The sequence below is a fragment of the Spermophilus citellus genome (assembly GCF_964194105.1).
Source record: "Spermophilus citellus genome assembly, chromosome: 9".
Classification (NCBI taxonomy): Eukaryota; Metazoa; Chordata; class Mammalia; order Rodentia; family Sciuridae; genus Spermophilus; species Spermophilus citellus.
The window spans coordinates 137,391,953-137,414,912 of record NC_138191.1 but is presented as its reverse complement, the minus strand read 5'-3'; the positions used below and the strand labels follow the sequence as shown (position 1 = coordinate 137,414,912).

The window sequence follows — 22,960 nt, the reverse complement described above, 5'->3', positions numbered from 1 at the left end:
GCTCTTGAGGTGGGTGTGGGCTCAGAGGACAGGACCTGCAGGTGTAGCCAAGGCCTCCCGCTGCCCCCTCAGGCAGGGTGCTGGCCTGGCAGACGGAAAGAAGGGACTGCAGCCTGTGCTTGGCCCCCAGGCCTGATCCCCGGGCTGCGCCCTGGGGACCTGGGCTCATTTCCAGACCTGCCAAGTCCCTGGGCTCAGGCAGGCTCCAGGCTGCTAATTGAGCAGGCAGAGGGCCCCCGCAGCTGCTCTGTGCAGGGCCTGCCCCTCAGGGGAGCTTAGAGAGCAGGGCTGCGGGTACAAGCTCCATGCGGGGGACAGCATCAGGCAGAGAGATGGTGGGGTGTGTGGGTGGACAGACTGCGTGCGTCCCCAGGTCTGCCCTCCCAGGACAGGACCGTGGTGCGGCCGCTCCAGGCAGTGTGGCCAGGGCTGGTGTGTGCACGAGAGAGGCGAGTCCGCGTGTGTCTGTAAGTGTGCATGCCACAGTACTCACACGTGTGAAGATGTGTGTGCATGAAAGGCGTGGTGTGGTGTGGCAATGTGCGTGGCTGTGCGTGAGTGTGTGCACCACGTGTGGACATGGTGCATATGCAGGTGAGAACACAGGTGGGTGGGTTCCTGTGTTCTAGGTGTGTCCAGGTGTGTGTACCTGTGTGCAGGTGTGCTTGTGTGCTACGGACATGTGGGTTACACGTGCCTTGTGTCGGTGTGTGTACATTGTGTGTTGGGTGTTTTGTGCCTGTGGGAGTGCTCCCCCCCACAGAATGGCAGGGTGTGTGTGACACAGTGTGGCTCAGAGAGTGAATGTCACGGCCTGACCTGGGCACTGGCTCCATGCACTTGAGTCTAGAGGTCCCCGGCTTCTGCACACCTGGCCCCTGCTTTGAATCTGCACCCAGTGAGGAAGGGGTGTCCCCTAGCCGTCTGCCACCTGCTCGTTCCTTGATGCATCACCACCAGCACCTTGTGGCAGAAACAGCCCCTGAGGGTGGCATCACTCCGACCACAGACAGTGTGGCCTCCTGGCTGCCAGGGCATAGGCTGTCATGCCTGGCGGACCCCTGGCCAGTGTCCCTGTCTGGCCAGCTGAGAAGCCTGGGGCCACAGGGACTCTGGTGCCACCTTTTCTCTTTGATGGAGCAGGCATTGTCCTGCAGGAAGGACGGCACCAAGGCTGAGCGGCTGCTGCTCAGGTGTCTGTCCTGGGAGGTGGTGGGAGGTAGAGAGCCGCTGTCCTGGGGCCACAGAGTCCCTCTGGGGGCCACTAGCATCCAACATGCTGCCACCACTGCTCTGGGATCCAGCAGTGGCCACTCTGTGCTGTGCTTCTTCTAGGCTGGGGAGAGCCGGGCTTGCCCTCCATGCGTGCGCCGTCCCTGTAGCCAGGGTCCATCACGCTGCGCACCTCTTCTGCACTGGGTCAAGGAACAAGGGCAGGGAGTGGCCGAGCCCAGAGCCCACCATGGTCCTAACCTCCCCACCCCTGGGGGAGCGGGGCTGAGTGGAGTCATCCTAATCTGGGCGGGAGACTCAGTTTCCCTGCTTCTGTGTCAAAGAGAATATTTATGACTTTGTTCCACTGTCTGAGAGTACCAGAGGCCAACACAGTTCTGCCCAAAATGTGTTAAACCCAGGTGGACCAGCAGAACTGGAGTGGGGGCTTTACCCCGCTGTTGGCTTTTGTCATCACGGTCCGTGTACAGTGGCCACACAGGAGCCTGCTGCCAGCTCTGCCTTGCAGGATGCTGTTGGAGCCACAGCTGGATGGCCTGTCCAGGGCACCCCAGCATTGTCTGGGGTTCCGACTGGGAGCTCTGTCTGTGGAGCGCGTTGGCTGCGTCTGGGGAGCAGTGCCTTTACTGAGTGTTTCCTTTGCCATAAGTGGAAGGGCACAACCCTGATGTCTGCTACGTTGGTACCGAGCTCCAGGGTCACCGTGGTGGCCACTGGCTGTTGCCCCTGTCGGCTGCACATGTCTGTAGGTGCAGGTACAGAAAAGGCCCGGTTCAAGAGCCTTCCTCGGGCATCTCTGCTGCTCTTTGTTTGCTCGCCATCTTCCTGTCTGGCACGAGGACTGGAGAGTCCCTGTGGCTTTGGCCAAGTGGTACCACATCTTGGGTCTGCAGCTCCTGACTGCCGACCTCGCTCACCTGGCCCGAGGGGCATGGGGACAGGGCTGGGTCCTGCCTTGTTCCCTGGGCTCTGAGCCCCGCTCACAGTGCAGAGCAGAACTGAGGGCTATGCTTGTGCAGACTCCATAACAGGCTCTGTCCCCAACACCCGGGACTCCCCACTTCTTCCCAGATTTCCTGGTCCCCAGCCACCATCGCTGGATCCACTCTGGGCTTCAGCATCCTGAGAGAGACACGGGGCGACTCAAGGCACCAGGCTCTTCTACACCTTCTGTGTCTGCAGCAGAATAACTGCCGTGGGGCCTGGCTGTCCCCTGCCTCATCCCTCCTGCAGAGGGTACCAAGAGTGTGAGTGTCAGGCTCCCTTGTGTGACGAGCAGAGCATGGGTCCGCGGTGTGTGCGGAGAGCAGGTGTCCCTGGGCTCCTGCAGAAAGCACAGCCTGTGGGCAGGCGGGGCCCCAGGGACGCCCCGGTGGGGCAAGCTCACCAGAGCAGCAAGGAGAGTTACTAGGCACCTGTTGTGTGCAAGGAGCAGTGGAGCAGAGCAGGGATGGGGCCGACCTGGGTTCCAGAAGGACAGGGTGCGCTGCGAGAACAGGCCACAGGAGGGCAGGGCCGAGGCTGGGCGCCCTGGCTGGAAGGGTGCAGGTGAGGGATGCCTGCACCCAGACCAGGTGTGGGACAGAGGCAGGGCTGGGCAGCATGTGCTGGCCCGCTGGAGAGTGTGTGGTTGACCCCAAGGACTTGGCCTGAGATGGTAAAGCAGGGGGCCTGGGGACCTGGGCACTGCCAGGACTGTTGCCTTGGCGACACCCAGGGGCCACTGAGGCGGACAGGCAGGAGAGTACGAGGCCGGTGGAGCTTCTGAAGCCACGTGAGGAAGGGAGCAGGGAAACTCCGACTGCCGCCTGGGAAGTGAGAAGCGGGGGGCTGAGCAGGGAGTGACCGGGACAGTTTGAAGGGACTTGCGGAGGGAGGGCAGGAGAGGACTGTGGGAGAAGGTCGAGGTTTCATCTGCACCATGTGGTGGTGACTAGAAAGGCTGCAGAGGGCACAGGGGAGGTGGGCATGGAGCCTGGCCACACGGGCTGCCGCAGACTCTCAGAGGTGGCGTCCTGTGGGCAGGAGGGCATGGAGGTGACTGCAGGGGATCCTGGGCGCGGCATGGAGGGGCTGGAAGGAGGCAGGTGGGAGCAGAGCCCTGGGAGGGGGTTGGGAAGGAGCAGCCTGGAAGCCAGGAGAGGGTGTCACGGAGACAGGACGAGGGGCTGCCGGCGGGAAGTGCTGAGAGGGGGACACAGCCTGGCCAGCCTAGGGACCAGGTGGCCACAGGGAGATGGCTGGGACCCTGCTGGGAGGCAAGGCTTGTGCAGGACAGAGCCCAGATGGGCAGGCCAAGGGGAGAGCGAGGGAGACGCCCACTGGGGCCCGCCCATCTCAGGGGGTCGCCCCACTTGCAGGGCACACTAGTCCCTGCTGCCTGAAGCTGGGTGTGGTTGGTTCCCTCTGGATGCCCGCCCAGCGGGCCCTGCACGTACGGGACCCAAATCAAGCTGGTCTTCTGCATGGGTGGCCTGGCCGTGTCTCAGCCGGCAGGACGCCCGCTCCTCTACCTATGCTCTGCTCAGCCCCAGAGCAGCCCTGACCCTGCACCCCACTTGAGCAGCCTCCAGATATTCCCAGGCCCCAGGCCGCCTGCCCACTGCTCAGACACGACCAGAGCAGGCGTTAGCCGTCACCGTCAGTCCTCAGAGCCGAGAGGCCCCTGAGACCCTGGTCCACGTCTGATCACAGAACCCGGAGGCTCTGCCTAAGCACCTCTCTGGCCCCAGCAGTCCAGCCCATGGTCCTTCCCCTGGCCACAGGCCCTGGACCTGACGTTCCTGCCGGGGACCACGGGAGGTCTCCAGTTCCCGAGGCAGTTTACTCCCTGCAGGCTGGGCTCTGCCACAGCCTCCGTGTCCCAGAGCCCTGTCCTGCTGGACACCTGCTCCTGCCGTCTTGCCTGGAGGTATTTCCCCACATTTTTATTTTTTAATGGATTGAACCCAGGGGCACTTTACCGCTGAGCTACACCCTAGCCCTTATTTTTTATTTTGAGTCAGGGGCTTGCTAAGTTGCTAAGGCTGGTCTCACTCTCATGATCCTCCTGCCCCAGGCTCCTGGGTCGCTGGGATGAGAGACACGTGCTGCCCCTCAGCGCTTGGTGCCCCTGCACCCCTCCACTGGCCTGCGGCTTGCTCCCTGCCTCCACCCAGGAGGGCAGAAGCTGCAGCTGCCACTGCTTCCTGCATATGGGAAGGTTTGGGGGAGGCAGGTTGGTGACAAGAAGGGCCTGGGAGGAAGGTGGCTCAGGCCCCAGTGGCGGGTAGGAGCCCCTCTACTCCAGAGCTCATTAACTGCAGAGCATGTGAGCCAAGCTGGGCTGGGAGGACCTTTGTCTCGGCCTCCATGGCCTGTCCCGGCTCCTGGGCTGCCTGTTCCTCCTCATCTTGGGTTCCTGGCCCAGATGTCACCGACCGGCTGCCGGCCATCGCTGGTGGCACACAGGTGCTGCCCACCCTTGCTGTGCCCTGCCTCACACAGGCCACCTTCCAGTTTCTTGTTTGGCTGCTCCTTCTGGGTCTCCACTGACCTGAGCTCTGGAGGCCTGGGGAGACTGGCCGGCCGCCTGGGGTGTTCAGCTGGTGCAAGCAGGGCCTAAAGGAATGGATGGGGAGGCAGGGCAGAGGGCGTGCATGGACCCAGGGAGCAGGAGACACAGGGGAGTGGGGCCGGCAGTAGCCATGCCCCCCGCAGCCCGTCTTCCTGGAAGCCCACCTTCACCCAGGCTCTCGGGGGCTGGACAGACCTGCCCTGTAGAGCCAGCAGGGGGGCAGCCTGGAGGCCCCCTGGGGACTTTGTGTGGTGCTCTGGGTCCAGGCTGGCCATGTGGGTGGAGGCAGGGGCGGGTGGCCTGGGCCTCGTGGTGGGTCCCACCGACAGACACCCGGTGGCCGAGCGGGACTTCTGGGGGCACAATCCGGGAGCGAGGTGTGGAAAGTTCCACATGGCCCGCGTGGTGCTGGGCACAGCCTTGCTTGGCAGGGAGGGCAGGGGAGGGGGTGCCGTGTGCATGTCTCAGGGAGCAGCCTCCCCCAGCACAAGTCGCGTCTTGTTGGCATTTCCATCCGTTTAATCACAGGCTCGGGAGAGACTGTGGGAAACACTGGCAGGATGGAGGTCTCTGAGAGGGATGGCTTGTCCCCTGCGGGGCCAGGCTGGTGTCAGTCACTAACCCCGGGGTGAGGCTGGGCCCAGGTTCAGACATGCCCACGGGAGAAGAGCAGGGAGCCCGAGGAGTGTGCTACTCCTTAAAGATTCCTCCGCAGCCCGGGCCTGGTGTTCCGGAGCACAGGGCGCTGGCTCCCTGTCCCTCCCGTGCTGGGGTCAGAGCGGAGCCAGCTGGACATCCGGCCTGGGGTGGGGAAGCCCAGGGAGGGCAGGCTCCAGGCAGACCCCCGAGGCCGAGCCCTGTCAAGCTACTGCTTCTGCCAGCATTCTGGGCCCCCCGCCCCGTGCCGTGGCCCACAGTGGTGGATGAGCTTCTGTACACCGCGGCCCTGCTGGGCTGCTGTCCCAGGTGTGGGGCAGAATCGGCAGGGAACTGCCGGCTAAGTGTAGTGGGGACTGGACAGAGCCAGGGCTGGGGGCTTGTGTGAGGTCATGGCGTTGGAGCCCATGCTGGTCCCTGAAGGACCAGCAGAGTGTCCAGGTCTACTGCAGGTCCCTCCTCACTCCAACTCAGGTCCTAACTGCTCCTGTGAGGAAACCCCAGTGGACCCCAGTCACCCTGTTTTCCACACAGAAGGGGACACACATGCAGGCTGCGGTAAAACTGGGCCTCAGACCCGAGTCTCCTGATGTCCACCCTGGGCGCTGCCCAGGAGAGAGAAGGTGCCTGCTGGAGATGAGGAAGGGCAGAGCCGGGCACCTTTCCTCTGGTGTCAGCTCCCAGCCACCTGCCAGGAGGCAGAGCACGGGGAGGGCAGAGGGAGCCTGGGAGCCTGGGGTTGGCGGGGAGCCAGGCTGGGACCCTGCCTAAGGGACCTCTCGGGAGGGAGGGAGGGGGGGGCAGCCTGGGGCAGCTCACCGCCTTCCTGTGGAGGTCACAGGTGGACTTGGTGGAGGGGCCTTTGGGACTCTCTGTTATCCTTGGAGATGTTCTCCTCTGCTCCCGCGGGAGGGAGCCTGGGGGACAGGAGGACAACTGAGCAATGTCGCGGCACAGGCCTCCCTTCTAGGGGCCTGGTGTTCCCTGGTGTGGTCCCCGTGGGTTTGGCAGAGTTGGCGATGGAGAAGGGCTGGCGGGGACCAGGTGGGCTGTCTGGCAGCATCCATCGGCTTGAGATGTGGCTGGGAGTGCAGCCTGCATCGTGGGAGAGGACCAAAGTCAAGGGTGTGAGATGCGGGCTGCGCCAGCCAAGCTGTCCAGGGCCCTCTGCTAGAGGTTTGGAATCCAGGAGTGAACTCGTATTTTGGTTCCTTCTGTCTGCAGAGACCTTAATGCTTCTGCAGGGAGAACCCCTCCCAGGATTGCACCTGCTCTGCCCAGGGCCTGTGCCTCCTGGGATGGGCAGGGAGGGCAAAGGAGGCCTGCCGTGTGCCATGCAGTGGACCCAGGGCCCTGCACATGCTAGGCAAGCACTGTGCCACTGAGCCACACCCATAGCCCTTTTTATTTTATTTGGAGACAGGATCTTGCTAAGTTGCTGAGGCTGGCCTGGAACTCAGGATCCTTCTGCCTCCGCCTCCTAGTAGCTGGGATTACAGGTGTGGGCCACTGCACCCGGCTGCTCTCAGATCTTTACCTATATTGATTTATGCCACCACCTCAGGAGCCCTGGATGATGAGGTTTGCCCCATCTTAGCTCCAGGCAACCAAGGCAGAGAGGTCAAGTGAAGACCCAGGGTCAGGTGACCCTGCTTGGGTGTGTGTTACCCAGAGAAGCAGGACAGGAAGCCCAGGAGCCCTGGGAAGACCGCAGAGCACTGGAACCTTGGGACTGTGGGTCAGGCTTGGTCCACAGCAGAGACTGGTCCAAATGGGTACACCTGGGGGAGGCCAAAGGGGATTGAGAGGGATGCCCCTGCCCTGGCTTGCAGGGTTCTGCAGAAGGCCCTGGCCATGGGCACCATCTAAGCTTGGGGCTACGGCCACAGGGACAACTTCATCACCCACTGTGGCCACTCCCACCAAAGGCTCCTGAAGGCCAGGCACTGGCACGGCTGAGTCCCCAGGTCTGTGTGGGAGCCTCGGGGTCTGTTTAATTCCATAAGCGTTGTGAGCACTAGCTTCTTGCTAGGGGCCAGCAGTGCCAGGGTGCATGGGGGAATTGAGACCCCCACCTGCCTGAGCAGTACCACCCGGGGTCGGTTCTCGAGGTGGCCTGCACGGCTCCTGTCCCCAGTGAGGAGGCCTCCCAGGCCTGCCTCTCTGCAGAGCTGCCCAGTTTAACTGACAAAGGGAGAAGGATCTGTGTCCAGCCAGTGGGACAGCACAGAGTTGCAGTCTCCACAGAGCTCCCCTCTGCTCCCAGGCAGGCCAGGCCAGGCCAGGTGCAGGAGGACCCTTGGCTGCTCTCCTAGAGGTGCCCTGGGAGCTGGCAGACAGTTCCCCAGTCCTGTGTGTCCTCTGCTTCCCAGCTGTCCTCTGCAGGGGGACCTCAGAGGCATGGGGGTTCCAAGGAGAGGAGGTCTGGGAACCGAGTTGAGACCCGAGATTGGCCAAGGGAAGACAACTTCACCCATTTTTGACAGCTGCCTCCATCCCAGTGCAGGGGGAGACCCCCAGGCTGGGACTGATGGATTCACTGGAGGAAGTCTGGCCTGCTTGACAGAAGGCCGGGCTCCCAGGGCTACCCTACCCTGCCTGTGTCCTGAGGGGCCCACCCTGCCTCCTCCTCCAGGAAGGCAGAGAGCTGGGACTGCCTGTTGGTGGAGCACACAGATGAGGAGCATTGAGAAGCTCTGTGGGGTGCTGCTGGTCCCTCAGAGGCCAAGGAGGCCCTTCATGGCCCCGTCTTCTCTAGATGGAGTGTGGGGGTCAGGTAAAAGACAGGGGGATCTGGGAAGGGCCCTGCTCTCCCTAAGCCCTCACAGAGCTCTGTCCCCTACCTCAGGCACCGGGGTCCCCAGCCAGGCCTTGCCCATGGTGGCCTGCACGCTGGAGGGAAGGCCACCCGCTGCTCCCTGGCTCCTGCTGGCTCCTCGCGGCCTGCCTGGGTCACGCCCAGGAGCCCGGTGAGCACATGTAGGCACATGTGGGCTGCCGCGGGCCGGGCATGTCCTAATTAGCCCACTATCTTGGGAGTTCTTCTTGAAAGCAAAACAAACCAAAAAAGTCCTGGTTTTGCCCAGGTTTCTCCCCACTGCCAAGAGTGTCTCACCTGGGTTTCCGGGGCCTTTGGTTCTGGGGGACCTTGGGCTTCTGTGTGGGCCTCGCTGGGTCTCCCTGGCGAAACTTCCCTGTTTCCAAGTTTGCCTGGAGTCAGGAGGGGTCCCAGGCAGAGCCCCGAGTAAGCAGGACCTGCAGGCGGGAGCCCAAGAGTCTCTGGGGACACCTGGGGCAGAGAAGGAAGGGCCAGGAGGAGGCCCCTGCAGAAAGCCACCTACATTTCCTAGTTAGTGGGCTCTCTACCTCCCACTGGGACACAGTAGGCACGGTGGCCAGGCAGGATGAGTGTGCCAGGGTGTCCCTTGGGCCTCGGGAACTGGAGGAGGCATGCTGGAGACTGGCCAGCCCAGTGCTCCTGGGAGTGGCCTCTGACCATGAAATGTCATCGAGCCTATGGGCCGCAGGTCAGAGGAGGCCGGAGTGACGAGTGTGCCAGCCTCTGGTTCCTCCGCTGAGGCTGTGTGGACTGCAGTGGGCGGCGATGCTGATGGTCCGGGCTTGCTCAGGGCCAGAGGACATTTCCTCACATCTCGCCGTGCTCCTGCTGGCGGGCCTCCTGCTGGAAGGGCCCTGGTGCCTCCTGCAAACCGCTCAGGCGGAGATCCTATCAGTCCTCTCCTCTTGGTTCAGTGACTAATTCCCTGGCGCTGTCCTCAGATCATGAAAGAATGTGGGCAAGTTAAAATCCGAACCTCGTTGTCGTGGGTCTGCACGGGCTCCTGGCCCGGCTGGCCTGGGGTGTCCTGCCATCAGGGATGGAGCAGGGACGGGGCATGGGAGCCCGCCCACACCCGCATCTAGACCCGCAGGGAGGCTGGGCTGGGTGCCCCTGGCTCAAGGAGCTCCCACATGCAGGAGGGAGGAAGCCCTCCCTGCAGCTGTCACCTGGCCCAGCACCCTGCCAACCGGGAAGACCCTTCCAGAGGGCCGCACTGGGGTGGAAGAGGCCAGCTCCTGCCTGTACCAGGGTGAGCTGACCTTCGCCCACCAGGTGGAGGTGTGCAGCCATCACCAGCTTGGCTCACCTCCACACCTCCACACCTCCACTCAGTCACTCATTCTTCACTCCACCAGCAAACCTCAGAGTGCAGACAGAGGGTGCAATCCTCTAGCGCCATCCGGTAGAGACAGCGGCTCTGTACTGGGCGCGCACACACTTTTCCTGTCTCTGATCCCTGAAGAGTGCAGCGTAATATCTATTTGCACAGCAATTTTGTTGTTAGCATCACTCATCTAGAGATGGTGGAAAGCCTATAGGGCGGGCACAGGTTCTGAGCCATACTGGCCACCTGGCTTAGGGGCTTGAGCATGCACAGGAGACATTTGGTATCCATGGAGTCCTCGGCCCAGTCCCCACATGGGAAGATGACCACTAAACATGAGCCGTGGGTGCAACTCTGCAGTGACTAGTAGCCACACTCAAAAGGTGGATGCGATTTAATAATTTGTTTACCCAAACCAGGATGGTTCAGGGTGTGAATGTGGAGTGGCAGACGAGGCTGCTGCTTTCTGTGGCCCAGGCCTGGGCATCAGGGCGGGCTTGCACCTGCAGCTCAACACGACTCATCCTGCCATTCCTCAGGCTGTGTCAGAAGGACCTTCTGGACAGTGTGGGTCCTCTTGGCTCCCAGTTCAGTAGGGGACGCTCAAGCCACACCTTCCAGAGAACCAGAGTGAGATGGGAGAGGACCCCAGGAAGTGAGGGTCTTTCCAGCTGGTGTCGCCTCTGAGCCATGGCCCTTGAGCTGAGGATGGGGTCAGTCAGCCTCAGTGGTGCTGGCGAGGTGGGCAGGGTCTGTCCCACAGGGGACGCTGTCCCATCAATAGAGGGTCCCCCAAGTCCATGGCCCAAGGCCCGTAGGCTGTTTCCACATGGTGGCAGGTTTGGCCAGACCCTGTACCATGACTTTCCCAGGAGAGCCCTGTGTGGCCGCCCCAGAGGACAGGGTATGGATTCGACCCAATGGTTGGATGGCAGCTGGCCATCCTGGAGCTAGCGTACCCAAGGAAAGCCCCTACCTTGCTCTTGGTGTTGCTGAGAGCCATGACCTGCCCCTGCCCTCCCAGCCCCTCTCTCATCCTCCTGGACAATCTTCCACTGAGCCCTCCTTCTCCGGACTGTCCTCAGCTGCCCAGCCTGCCCCTGTGTTCAGGACTCTGGACAAAACCCAGGAGTGGCAGGGGCTCTTGTCACGGACTCACAGGACTTGTGGCCTCCGCGCAGGCTGTGCTGGAGGGACTTGGGGTCATTAAGCCCAGCCCCCCTTGGAAGAAGGTGGGCTGAGGTGCAGGAAGAGCTGAGCAGGCCCCCACCCTCCCCAGCCCTGCTGGGGAGCACAGGACAGGCCCGCACCCACCCCAGTGTCCAGGAACCTGTTTGTTTTCCAGTTTGGAGGAGGCAGGGTGGTGGGAGGGAGGACTTTGGTGGGTTCCAAGGGCTCTAGGAGGGGAGTGCGGAGTAAGGGGTCGCCTGCTGGGTCCCCCTTCACTGTCCCCTGTCCTGTGTTCTCGGGCTCCCTGCCTGGGCCGCTGGATCCCGCGGTCACTTCTGCCCTCCAGGCCTCAGGCTCCTGCTGTGTAAAATGGGGACAAAGCAGTGCCCACAGGGCCTGTGGAGAGGACAGTACCCACAACCCTGGGCCGGGGAAAGAGCCCTGCAGCCACTCCTGCAAGGACCCAGTCTGGCCAGGGGAGCTTTCAGTGTCACCCTCCCCAACCTGCCTCCTGCGGGAAGCCTCTGGATTTGGAAAGGGCCTTCCTGGCTGGGCCTCCAGGCGAGGCTCGCTCTGGACCCAGACACTGGGGACTCTGAAGCTGCTGGGGAGGCTGACCCCTCCGGGGGTCCCAGGGCCCCACCAGGCACAGTCCCTGTTCCTGGGAGAGTGGACCTGGGAGGAGCTGGGCTGCCAGGAGGCCCTGGGGGTGGGGCTGTCCACCCTGCCTGGAGGCTTCTTGGCCATTCTGATGGAGATGAGGCCACCTACTTGAGGACACCAGTGAAAGTGGTTGTTGGGGACTCTGGGGACACCAGGGAATATTGGGCTCGGCCACTGACACGTAGCCCCCACCTGGGTGACTGGATTCAGGGGCCACATCTTGTCCCCCAGAACCTGGTGGCACCCCTGGCTTCAGAGGGTGCTCTAGTCCTGCCCGCCATGGCCTGGCTCACAGGGCTGCCCTGGGGAGAAGAGAGGAGCATCAGGAGCGCAGAGCCCCGCACCCCATCAGCTCCGCTCCAGGCTGCAAAGCCCCGGTTCCTCCCGGGCGGCTGGGTGGATCCCCAGAATCCCTGGCACTCAGGGAGGCGATGGAGAGGGGCGGGCAAGGTGAATATGTCAGTTTATCCCAACACAAGTAGTGGCCTGTTGGGGTGGGGTGGGGGCCTGAGGAAATATTTGGGATGACTGGAGCCGGCTGGCCCTTTAAGGCTCCTGTAACAAGACACCTCCCTGATGGGACGGGGGACGGGCTGGGGCTTCCACCCGCAGCCCCGCTGCCGACAGAGTTTCTCCCTCCCTCCTCCCCCTTCCCGCCAGGCCCAGTTCAATTTGCTCAGCAGCACCATGGACCAGATGAGCAGCCGCCCGGCCCCAGCCAGCCCCTACACCCCGGAGCACGCGGCAAGCGTGCCCACCCACTCGCCCTACGCGCAGCCCAGCTCCACCTTTGACACCATGTCCCCGGCGCCCGTCATCCCCTCCAACACCGACTACCCTGGCCCCCACCACTTCGAGGTCACCTTCCAGCAGTCAAGCACAGCCAAGTCAGCCACCTGGACGGTGAGTGGCCCCTGCTCCCAGCGGCCTGGGGATGGGGAGGCCCTGTCGGGGCACCTCAGGAGGGCTGAGCAGCCGCTGTCCACACGGGTTCCCACCTGGCCCAAGCCGGGAGGAGCATCGGGCAGGAGGCGGGTCTCTGGGCTGGGCAGTCCATGTGTGCCCACCCCTAGGACGCTGGCCAGAGCCAGCCAGCTTCCCCCAGGGCCCCAGGGGGGTAGGATGTGACCCGTCCAGGTGGGCCAGGGGCAGGGGCAACTGGCCAGCTTGCCTGTGCTCAGGTGGGGACCCTGCTTCGAGGGTCATCCGAGTCCACTGAGGCCACCTCCTCTGGGCAGCATGGCCCTCTGCTGGTTGTGGCTGAGGGCTCTGCCCTGTCTTCTCTGGAATGTCATCTCCAAGCACTGGGGAGGTTGGGGCAGGAACACGGTGCTGAGGGCTGGGGCCGTGGCCGTGCCCCTGGGGAGAATCTGGCTTGTGTCAACCCCGGGAGCCTCCTCCATTCACCGTGCTGCTAGCTGGCCTGCGCCGAGTGCTCTGGGCTCAGTGACCACAGGATGGAATCCGTTCTCATTCCCATTTTACAGCCAAGGAAGCCAAGGCACGCGGAGCTGTTCAGATAGCGAGCGGGGCCCTGGGCGAGAGCCCAGTGACACCCGTGCCAGGGTTTCCAGCCACTGGAGCTGGAGGGCAGGGCAGAGCCCAGGTGGCCCCGTCAGGCTCTGCAGGTGGCTGGAGACACTGGTCTGGGGACTGGGCTCCAGCCAGGACCTCCCACAGTTGCTTCTGGTTGTTGCTGGCCATTGGCTCCCCAGCTGCTGGCCCATCACTGAGTGGAGGTTCCGCCCCAATCCTGGGGCTCTGACAGGCCGGCCAATTGTGACACCTGTCCAGGGCCCCCCAGCCCCGTCCAGGCGGTTACTGCAGAGCCCAGCCTCATGCCTGTTTCCCCCTCTGTAAGTTACTTCTCCAACCTGACCGTGAGCTCTGATGAGGTGGAATGGACCGAGAGCCGAGCAGGTTCCACCGCTGGTCTCCGTCACCGAGCCACCCCTGTGGTGACAGAGTCCCTCCTGCCTGGGGCCCCTGGATGAGGCTGTGCCTGCCCAAGGTCTCTCTGTTCTCTACTGCCCTAGTGGGAGGGAGGCCACAAAGGCCCCTTCACCGGGGCTTGGCAGTCCAGCCAGGTGACCTGAAGCCAGGTGAGGGCACCCAAGACATCCCACCCGCACACCTCTAGCCCAGGAATCCCACCACCACCTGCTTCTGTGTCCAGCCTCCTTGCCCAGGTCATTCTCTCCCTTCTGGGGGTGGGGGTGCCCATTCTCCTAAGTGACACTGTCATCAGAGTCTGAGATTCTGGAGAAGGATCCCCTTGAGTCCTGGCTGGGTAGAGGCTCTGCCCCCTTCCTTCCCTTTGTTGGAGGATGCTGGTGGGGTCTTTGCAGTGCCCCGGGGCTCAGAGCACCTCACATGGTCTGAGCTGGTCCTCAGGGAGGAAGAGGAGCTGCCCGCCTGCTGGCTGTCTCCCCCGACATGAGGCTCTGCCACCCCTGCCAGGGCTCAAGGGACATATGGTTTGGTCCTACTGTCCTGCCCTAAGTATCCCCATGGGGTGGTCTGCTGGCCACTGAGGCAGCCCTGGTTGACCAGCCACATGGGTTGGGCAAGGTGCAGCCTCCAAACTGGCCCCCACTTGGTGCCCAGCATCAGAGCCGCACAGCGCCAGGGTGCTGTGCCTGCGCAGGGCCCTCCTCCTCCCTGTGCAGCTGGTGGAGGTGGGACCAACATTGATAATGAGATTTTTGGCACCTTGGCTCTCTGGGAGCAGACCCCTGAGAGCTTTTTCCCTTGCCCAGGGAGGGGCAGGCAGCCACTGCTGTCAGTTCTTGGAGGTCCAGCTGTGTGGGCGCTGCCCAGACTTGCTGCCCTGGACTCAGCACCACGCGGTGCTCGGCCCCTGCCACGCTGCTGGCTGGTAACTGATAGATAATTCATATTTTTCTCAAGTACAATTCCGCGTTGACTGCTGCCCTCGTTCTTCTCCCAGATCAGCAAAAACACCCTCGCTAGCCCCCAGGTGACCACAGCTGTTAATGTCGTCCTTGGCCTCTATTGTGCTGGAGCTGCGATGGGCCTCCCCAGCTCTGGGGTCCACTGCCCCATTGGCTTCCCTCAGACCTCGGCTCTGCTACCGCACCCAGGGGTCTGGAGCCCTCCGCTCCAGACTTGCATGTCTGTGTCTATGTGCACGCATGTGCACACACAGAGGCGGGCACCCCCACATGCTGGCCACACTGATGGGAGCACACACGTGTGCATACATCCATGGCACACACAGGCAGGCCTCAGGTTGCCATCCAGGGTTCCGACGACCCCTTGCCCCACACCAGCAGGCAGGTCGAGCAGCTGGAGAAGGCTTAATGTTTGGCTACAAGGCTGTGGCCAGTGACAGGGACCAGTGACAGGTGAGGACAGCTTGGCTGGCAATCTCTGTAAGTGAGATGGGTAGAGCTGGGACACCTGCTGGTGTCCAGGTCCCCTTCCAGGTGTGCTTGTAACCTACTGCTGTGTCACCTCCCTGCCCCCCGTCCTCTGCCACAGGAGGAACAGATACAGATAGGCTGGCTCTCGGGGCTTCTCAGCACAGGGCCTGGCGTCAGGAGCACCCTGCAAGGTCTGCTGTTGTAGCCATCCTGGCCAGTGCTTGTTCCATCTCAGGACCCATCTGGGATCCGGGGAGAGAGACCCTGGGAAAGGCTACAGTTGTGAGCCAGTGGGCACTGATGCTCAGTGGACAGTTGGACTGGGGGCTGGGCCAAGGTTGAGGGTAGCAGTCCCTCTTGCCCATTTTGTGACCTTCCTAGGACATGGGCAGTGTTCTTGGCCCTGTGGACACTCCTGTTCTAGGAACTACCCCTATTAGCTGGCAGTGTGTGGATAGCTGGCCCCAAGGGTCTCCTGAGCAGAGGAGGAGCAGGTGTGATTTCCTCTACCCACTAGAGAAGCCCGACACAAGGGTCCCTGAATGCCACCCAGCTCAGCCCCTTCCTGCCTTGCCAGGGACGCAGACAAGCTTGGTGTTTGGGAGGGTTAGAGATGGGCTCTGTGGTCAGTCAAGAAGGCCCATGTGGGTGGAAGCCCTGGCCCCACAAGGCATCTGTGGGCACCGGGAGGCCAGACTTCATGGAATAGCCGACTGAGTGCTTAGAGGCAGCTGTGGGAGGCTGGTGGCGAGGGCATGCACAGGAAGGAGGCCACAGGTGGGAGCCCTCGGAGGGACATGGCCTGGACACGGCCCCGAGTAACCCCAGCTGCCCTCAGATTCAGGGTGTGTGTGTGGTCGGGTGGGGGCCAGCGGATCCATGTGGCGTGAGGGCCCCCGGCCCTGGGGGAGCTGTGGAGGGCGGGCGGGAAGCGCAGAGCCCTAGGAGGGATTTCTGGTGAGGACAAGGCTGAGTCAACACTAATGGATTTGGAGAAAACTTTCCAGCCCCTCGGAGGTTTGCAAGCCAGAGAAGAATAGCAGAGGTGTCCCAACACGATTGTGGTATCAATTGCGTTATCCTAAAAGTTTATGGAATGCATAAGTGGAATTAATACTTTTACTGGCACCAGGAGCAATTATGTGTATTTAAAGCCAAGGGAAGAGTTCTAACAGTGTTTATTGTGGAGATGAAACGTGGATTATTGGGGGAAACGAGAGCACTTAGGGGAGATCGCTGTGATTGCTCCTATTGTACAGCAGGGCTCTGCCCAGGGAGCACCCAGCAGTCGGCTCTGGCCAGGGTCAGTGCCCGGTCTCCTGGCTAGAGGTGGCTCATCTATTCTCTCTGTCCTCTTGACAGCCAGAGGACCCCTGGTCCTGGTCACAGAACTTGGTCTGAAGGCCATGAGCCAGGCTGGAAAAGTCAGGCTTGGAGGCCCTGGACTGGCTGCGGACACCAGCAGGCTGGTCCTGGGAGCGGAGAGCCATCCCCAGCCAGAGGGGCCCCACCTCGCACCACTGGGCTCTTGTAGGCCCCTGGGAAGACTGGCTCCTGCCCCGTGGGCTCGGGATGTGGAGAAACAGGACCCAATTATTTGTTAGGAATAATGGTCCATTTTCAAAGACTTGTTTCCAAAGTGGTGGTTACTGCATGGACCCGAGTTCTGACTCATGGTGCTGACCACACCACTGCAGGGCCCCTGTGTGCTGGTCCCACAGCTGCAGGAGGCAGTCGCTTCTCTCTCACTTCACAAAGGAAGAACTCGGCCTCCCAGAGGTCAGGTCAGGGCAGGTCACCTTGACCCCAGCAGCCCAACCCTGAGAGCCTGTTCATGGGTTGCATGAACTGCCCACCTCGCTGGGCACACCCCAACCAGGGTCCTGTCTTGCAGTCTCACCATGGCTCCAACTCCATAGGGGTGAGTCTGGGATGTGTCAGACCTCTGTGACCAAGGGTACAGAGGTGCTGACCCTCAGAGGTCTGCCTGCTTGGCCCTGGGGGAGCACAGACCATGCCCCATGAGCTCCTGTTACTGCAGAGGTAGAGCCTACCCGAAGCCCAAGGAGCCAAGTTTTAAACCAGCAAATGGAAGGTCCTCTAGAATCTTTATCACTGGGATGTTCTGGGGCTGACCAGACTCCGAGGTGAGGAGTCAGGCCAGCCGGGCCTGCGGACAGTCCCTCCTTACCTCTCCTGGTGCTGCCCCGTGGGCCTGGCCCCGCCCACCTCACCCCAATTCCACCAGCCTGTTTTACAGGTGGGGAGGGCCCACCACAGGGTTCTCCTGGACCTGGTGCTGAAGCCGGGATGGGGCCTGGCCGGCCCGGGCCTGGACCGTGTGGGGCTCGGGACGTGGAGGCCGTGCGGAGCAGGAGCTGGGGTCTCTCTCCCAGTCTGCTGCTTCCTGCCCCATCTGGGCCACGGAGGGCTTTGGGATTTCCCCAGGTCCCACTTGGTGGCTAAGTTCAAGTGTGTGGATGGGCAACACAAGAGTCCACTGGCCCTGGTCCCGGAGGCCCAGCCCCTGCCCTGGTAGAGGGCATTCTGGCCCTTTCCCAAGGAGTCAGTGGCAGGGGACCTGTAGCCAGTCCGCATGGGGGAACCACCTCCACTGCAGATGGTGTGGCAGGCCGAGGTTGGTGGTCAGGGTTTTGATGGACCACGGAAGCCGAGAGCAGGATGGTGCGTTTGAGGGCACAGAAGTCCCCTGGGAAAAGTTGCCAGAGCTGGGGGTAAAGCATGAGTTCAGAGGCCCCTGGGGAGCCCCCTCAGGCCTACAGCCCAGAGTCATGCCTGGTCACCTGCCCAGCTGTGCTGCCCATGGCCTGTGCCATACCTGCATCCCAGTCCTGTGCAGGGTGGGTCCAGCTGGAGACTCTTGTGGGGGATGAAGGAGGCCACCTCCACCGCTGGGACCTGGCTTTGGCATCAGAGTTAGATGCCAGAACTCTGTCCCCAAGGGCTACACTCCACATGTATGAGGTTCAATGAAAACTTAGATTTCAACCAACTACACTGTTAAAAACAGAAACAGGCACGCCCATGGGCCCAGCTCGCCTCCTGCCCTCCCCGGTCTCCGGCTGCCTCCAGCTAGTGTCCCTTCTACTTCCAGTGGGCAGGGCCAGGCCAGCTCAGAAGACTGGGACAGCTCCTGCCTCCCAGGTCAGGGTGGGGGCTAAGTAGTGTGGTCTTCCCTGTGGTGAGCAGGATCTCCCCGCTGAGCCTCTGCTGGGTAGTGCCGTGGCCTGGACCACAGCCCTGCTCGCTGGACTCTTGCCAGTATGTTTTCTCCATAAAGCTGGGGGCCACAGGTCAGCCGGCCAGGGGCTGCTTGCTCCAGGGCACCCAGGGCAGGTGGGTATGGGCTCTCTGCTGGCAAGTCAGAAGCCAAGTGGGTGGGCAGGGGCACCCGAGTTTGGACCCAGATGGGAGACAGAGGTGGGTGTGGCATTTTGGACACAGCCCCTGTTTATGTCCTCAGAACACTGCCCCGCTACCCCCTCCACCCAAGGTCTTCAGATGGGACTCTGGATCGCAGCGTAGGACCAGGTGGAGTCCCCGCAGCCAGGTGAAGGCAGAGCTAGGGTGGTAGTAGTCAGCCACACCTGAGGGATGGTCTCAGCAAATCTACCGACAGCCTCCACGGCAAGGACTCTAGCAAAGTAGAGGCCAGCTCTCCCTGCCGATCAGCTGCTGGGACCCCCCACCCCACAGATGTTAAGAGAGACGCCCTCTGTAGCAGGACCAGGGCAGGCCAGGCCCCCACCCCTCAGGGATGTAAGGCAGCTCAGAGCGTGTGTCACACCTGGAGCCACATCCTGCTTTGTCCCCTTCTATGAGACACAGAACCCCACCCCTGTCAAGGGCAGCACGGCCGTTCAGTGAACACTGGGGCTCTCCCCAGACCACAGACTGCTTGAGGCCAGTCTTGTGGGATCTGGATATCAGTTCCCAGGACCCGTCAAGCCTGGCAGGGGCCAGGGGCCAGGGGCTGGAGCCTGGAGATCTTACAATGGAGAAAAGAACCAAACTCAGCTTCTAGGACCCCTGGGACCCCAAAAGGTGTGTGCTTTCCCCTCCCCTGCCCGCCAGGAAGCCATCAGGGCTGTGGCAGCAGGCACCAGCAGGGCAGCCTCCACTCACAGCCAGCTCTGCACCTGGAGGTCACATCAGGGGCCACAGGGCGAGGGCTCAGTCCCCAGGGCTGCCACCCTTTCAGCTGCCAGCCATAAGCTCAACTGTCACCCCCAGGCCTCAGGGTCCAGTGTTTGCTCAAGGCTCACAGGACTCAGGGAAGCATGGTAGCCCATCCTGGTGTGCTGCGAAGGATGCAGGTGAAGAGATGCCCAGGGCGGGCGTGGGGAATGGATACGGAGCTTCCCTGTCCTGCCTGGGCACTGCCCTCCTGGACCTCCATGTGCTATATAGAAGTGGTCTAAACCCTGCCCTTTGGGGTCTTACGAAGTTCCATTACGTAGGCATGATTGGCTGGCCCTCCTTCACCCTCTTCCCTCCTGGGAGGTTGGCTGGAGCTTCAAGTTCCAATGCAGGATCCTTCCTTGGTCTTCCTTTGACCAGCCCCCATGCAGCTACGTGGTGGCCACCAGCTATCAGTCAATTCACCATCATATAAAAAGACCCCGTCCCTTCAGAGCCGATGAAGACCGGATAAGCATTTCACAGTATTGTGAGCCACGCAGCCCTGGCCTGGGTGCTGACCACCCGGTCTGAGCTGGTGGCTTTTGGAGGCAAAACTGGTTGCTAAAACCATCTAGAGGCCGTGAGGGGTACAGTGGACCCAGGAGCCCTGTTAAGGGGCAGCAGAGCTGTTTGGTGTCCCCCCGCAAGGCTCTGTGCAGGCCCTCTGTGAGCATTGCCCCTGGCTCTCCCAACCACAAACCCTCTGCTCTCCTCTGGGATGCTCCTGGGCTGCCTGTGGCCAGGCTTCTGGTATTGGCCTCAAGTCCTGGCCCTGTGCCCATCAGGCCTTTACTCTGACGGGGGACCGAGCACCAGGCCTGCCCTAGCTTAGCACATGCCTGCTTCCCTCCCTGCTCATGCTAACTCAGGACAGAAGCCACGTCTTCTGTCTCTGCAGCCATGCCTGACATGAGGGCTGGGCAGGCCTGAGCCCAGTTATAGCACCCAAGGCTCCGCAGCCTCCCGGTCACTCTCTGTTGGATGCAGACGCACCATGTCAGATGTATCCACCGCAGGGGGCACCCTCAAGGTCTCCCAGGCCACGGGAGTCCTCCTTGTGACTCCTGATTGCTCTTTGGGACCTGCCACCAGGTCATGGTGAGGCAAGTCGCCCAGATCCTAAGGGTATTCCAGCTCACCACAGGCCTGCCCCTCCCCAGGGGATATTTTCTTGCCCCAGCTTCAGGGACTCGACTGGACAGTGATCAGGGCTGCATGTGCCTGCTTCCAGGTGTCCTTCCCACCTTCCCCAGCCAACAGCTCGGCAGCCTCTTCCATTGTGCACCCTCCCTGGAGCCCCACTGTGAGGGCCTTCACTGCATCCCACCTGGGAGTGACAGCCTGACCCCAGGTGTTCTGAAACAAGAAGTGGGGATCATGTACCCGCCAGGCTGGTCGCTCCCAGGGCAGGGCTAGCTCTCCTGTTCTGCCGAGGCTCCCTGACCTGTGTTGGCGCCCCCTGCCATGCTCTTGGTCAGGTCACTCTCTGTGGGACGCAGATGTGCCATGACAGGTGTATCCAGAGGAGTCCAAGAGGCACCCACGGCTGTGATCACCCAGGAGAAAGGGTTCTCTAGGTCCAGGGGATCGGCCTGAGCCCTCCAGACTTCAAGTGATGCTCTGTGGGTCAGCCCCCAGAGCTGTTCCAGGGAGAGGTCAAGGGCCAGTGGCCTTGACAGGGTGATCTTTGAAGGGGCCCAAGAGAGGAGAAAGATGTGCCTGTAAACACACTCACATACACACAAGGAAAGTAGATAAAAGTGGGCTGTAAAGAAAATCATTTAAAAAAATAAAAGCCCCCACTGTAGGCCCCGTCTTCCAGAATCTGTTGTAACAGATTCACCCAAGCTGGTTAACGGTATTTGCGGTTTGCAAGATGGTACATGTCCTGGGAAAATGACAGACAAGTTATTATCACCTCTCCACTGTCCTCTTGCCTAAACCTGCCCATGCCAGGCACCCAGCTGCCGGGAGTGGGTGCGAGGAAATTAACAGCCCCGCGCCCGCCCACCCCCCACCTGCCCTCTCACCCGCCACCCCCACACCAGCCCTGCCAGGCCCAGGGCTCCCAGCCAGGCCAGGCCTACCTTGGACTGGGGTGGGGGAGGAGAGGAGAGGAGGGAGGGGTGCTGGGAGGGACAGGCCACATTGGTGTTTGGGCAAACCATTTCCTGCAAGCCAGACAGAATACACGCATCCGAGCAGGCAAGTCTAGGCGGCTCCGTGTCAACAGTCGAAGATAAATAAGATTTTATCAGCTCAGAATCTGTTGAAACACATCCATCTAGCGGTTCTAGGGAAGGAGAAGGCAGCAGGGGCAGGGGAGGCAGAGAGGAAGCAGGGCCACCACCGACGGCCTCTCCTGCCCACTTTCCTCAGACTTCCACGCCGAGCGCTGACCCCTCAAGTTCTGTCTGGGGACCTCGGGGAGTGCTCAGGCCTCTCCGGGCTCAAGACATGGGTATTCCAGGGTCCTTCCTTCCCGTGGCCACCTGTCCCCACCTGATGCTCCCAGGTGTGGGGAGGCCACAGGGATCCCTCCCTGAGGCTGCCGGGGAGGGCCAGGATGGGCACCTCTGCGTCCAGCCGGCCATGCGCAGTGGCAGGTGTGTGCGTGCCAAAGTCCACATGAGCGCTGTGTTGGGGCGCCTCTGTGGGGGGCCAGGCCGACCAGGGTCCCTTAGAAGAGGAAGGGAGGGCCTTGACTGAGGGAAGCGGCCCCCTCACTCTCTGCCCTCCACAGCTGGATTGGGTCAAGAACTACCCACCGGAGGCCACTGAGCACTCCAGCTGGAGCCCCGCTCCCGCCGCCGCCCGAGTACCAGGGACAGCTCCCGGCGCCCGAGCTCCTCCCCGGGGCGGGGCGTTCACCGCGCGCCCCTCTCCGGCTTCCGCTGGCCGCGCCCGAGGTGCGCAGCTGGGGCTGCGGGCCCCGGCAAGTGCGCTCCAGGGCTCCGGAGGAACCGGCTGGTGGGGCTGGGGCAGGACCCTGGGGTGGGGCTGGGGCAGGACCCTGGGGTGGGGCTGGGGCAGGACCCTGGGGAAGGACAGGGGCTTTGAAGCCGCGCGCGCTTTTCAGACTCCACGGCTGTCGGAGCCGCGGGGCCGCGCGAGCCAGCTCGTCCCTGTCGGAACACGGCGGGAGCCCGGCGCGCCCCCACGGCCGGGCGTGTCGGGGCTGCCCAGGAATGCGGCGGCAGGGCCCTGTCACACCTCGCCCGGCCTCGCTCCAGCCTACCTTGGCCCCGGGCCTTGGTGGGCCTAATGCTCCATCTCAGGTCATGTTTGGGAGGAGGGTGACTCTGGACGGTCAGCCCTGGAGAGGTAATGCCGGGAGCCAGGCCTCGAGCCCCTGGGCGGGTCCCTGTGGTCCCAGCCCCTCCCACGCCACCTCCATCTCTGGATGGCTGGGCCTGTTTACAAGGAGTGGGACCCGCGCAGGTCCAGCCTGGTACTGTGAACTACCCGGCAGTGTTAGGCCCGCAGACCTGCTGCGCTCGGCCACACAGAGCAGGCGTGGTGTAATAGAGGGCAGAGAAGTCTGCCCAGAGTTCAAGGCAGCCCAGGCTGCAAATGCCAGCGCCAGACGCGGCTTAGGTGGCCAGACTTTGGGGCTGTTCTCCTTTTGCTGTGGCTGGTGACTTTGACCTGAGCCCTGCCCCCAAGCCAGGCCTGTCTCACAGGGTGTCTGCCACCTGGACCCCACAGCCCGTTTTCCTAAGGGGAGCCTGGAATGGATGCTTGCTGAATGGGAGGCTCTCCAGCCCCAGGCTGGGCCCTATGTCCCTAGCTATGCTCAGATCCTTGTGCCTTTCTTTCTCTGGGGGCCTCCTCCACCAGGAAGCCCCCTTGGTTGGCCTCTCAGAGCCTTTCTGGGTTCTCACTGGGGGTTCCCTGCATGATGCCAACTGTTCAGTTGTCTGAAT

The 22,960-nt window shown here is 62.2% G+C and overlaps 2 protein-coding genes across 2 annotated transcripts in view; both read left to right on the top strand.

The window, feature by feature from the left end:
- Positions 1-22,960, top strand: part of TP73 (tumor protein p73) — a 47,919-nt gene that overhangs the window by 14,347 nt on the left and 10,612 nt on the right. Inside the window, exon 6 of the mRNA XM_081308478.1 lies at positions 12,106-12,348. Coding sequence (XP_081164604.1) covers positions 12,106-12,348 — 243 coding nt within the window. The remainder of the gene's footprint in view (positions 1-12,105; positions 12,349-22,960) is intronic.
- SMIM1 (small integral membrane protein 1 (Vel blood group)) overlaps positions 21,427-22,960 on the top strand; it is a 45,541-nt gene continuing 44,007 nt past the window's right edge. Inside the window, exon 1 of the mRNA XM_081308482.1 lies at positions 21,427-21,430. The gene's annotated coding sequence lies outside the window, so the exon portion shown is untranslated. The remainder of the gene's footprint in view (positions 21,431-22,960) is intronic.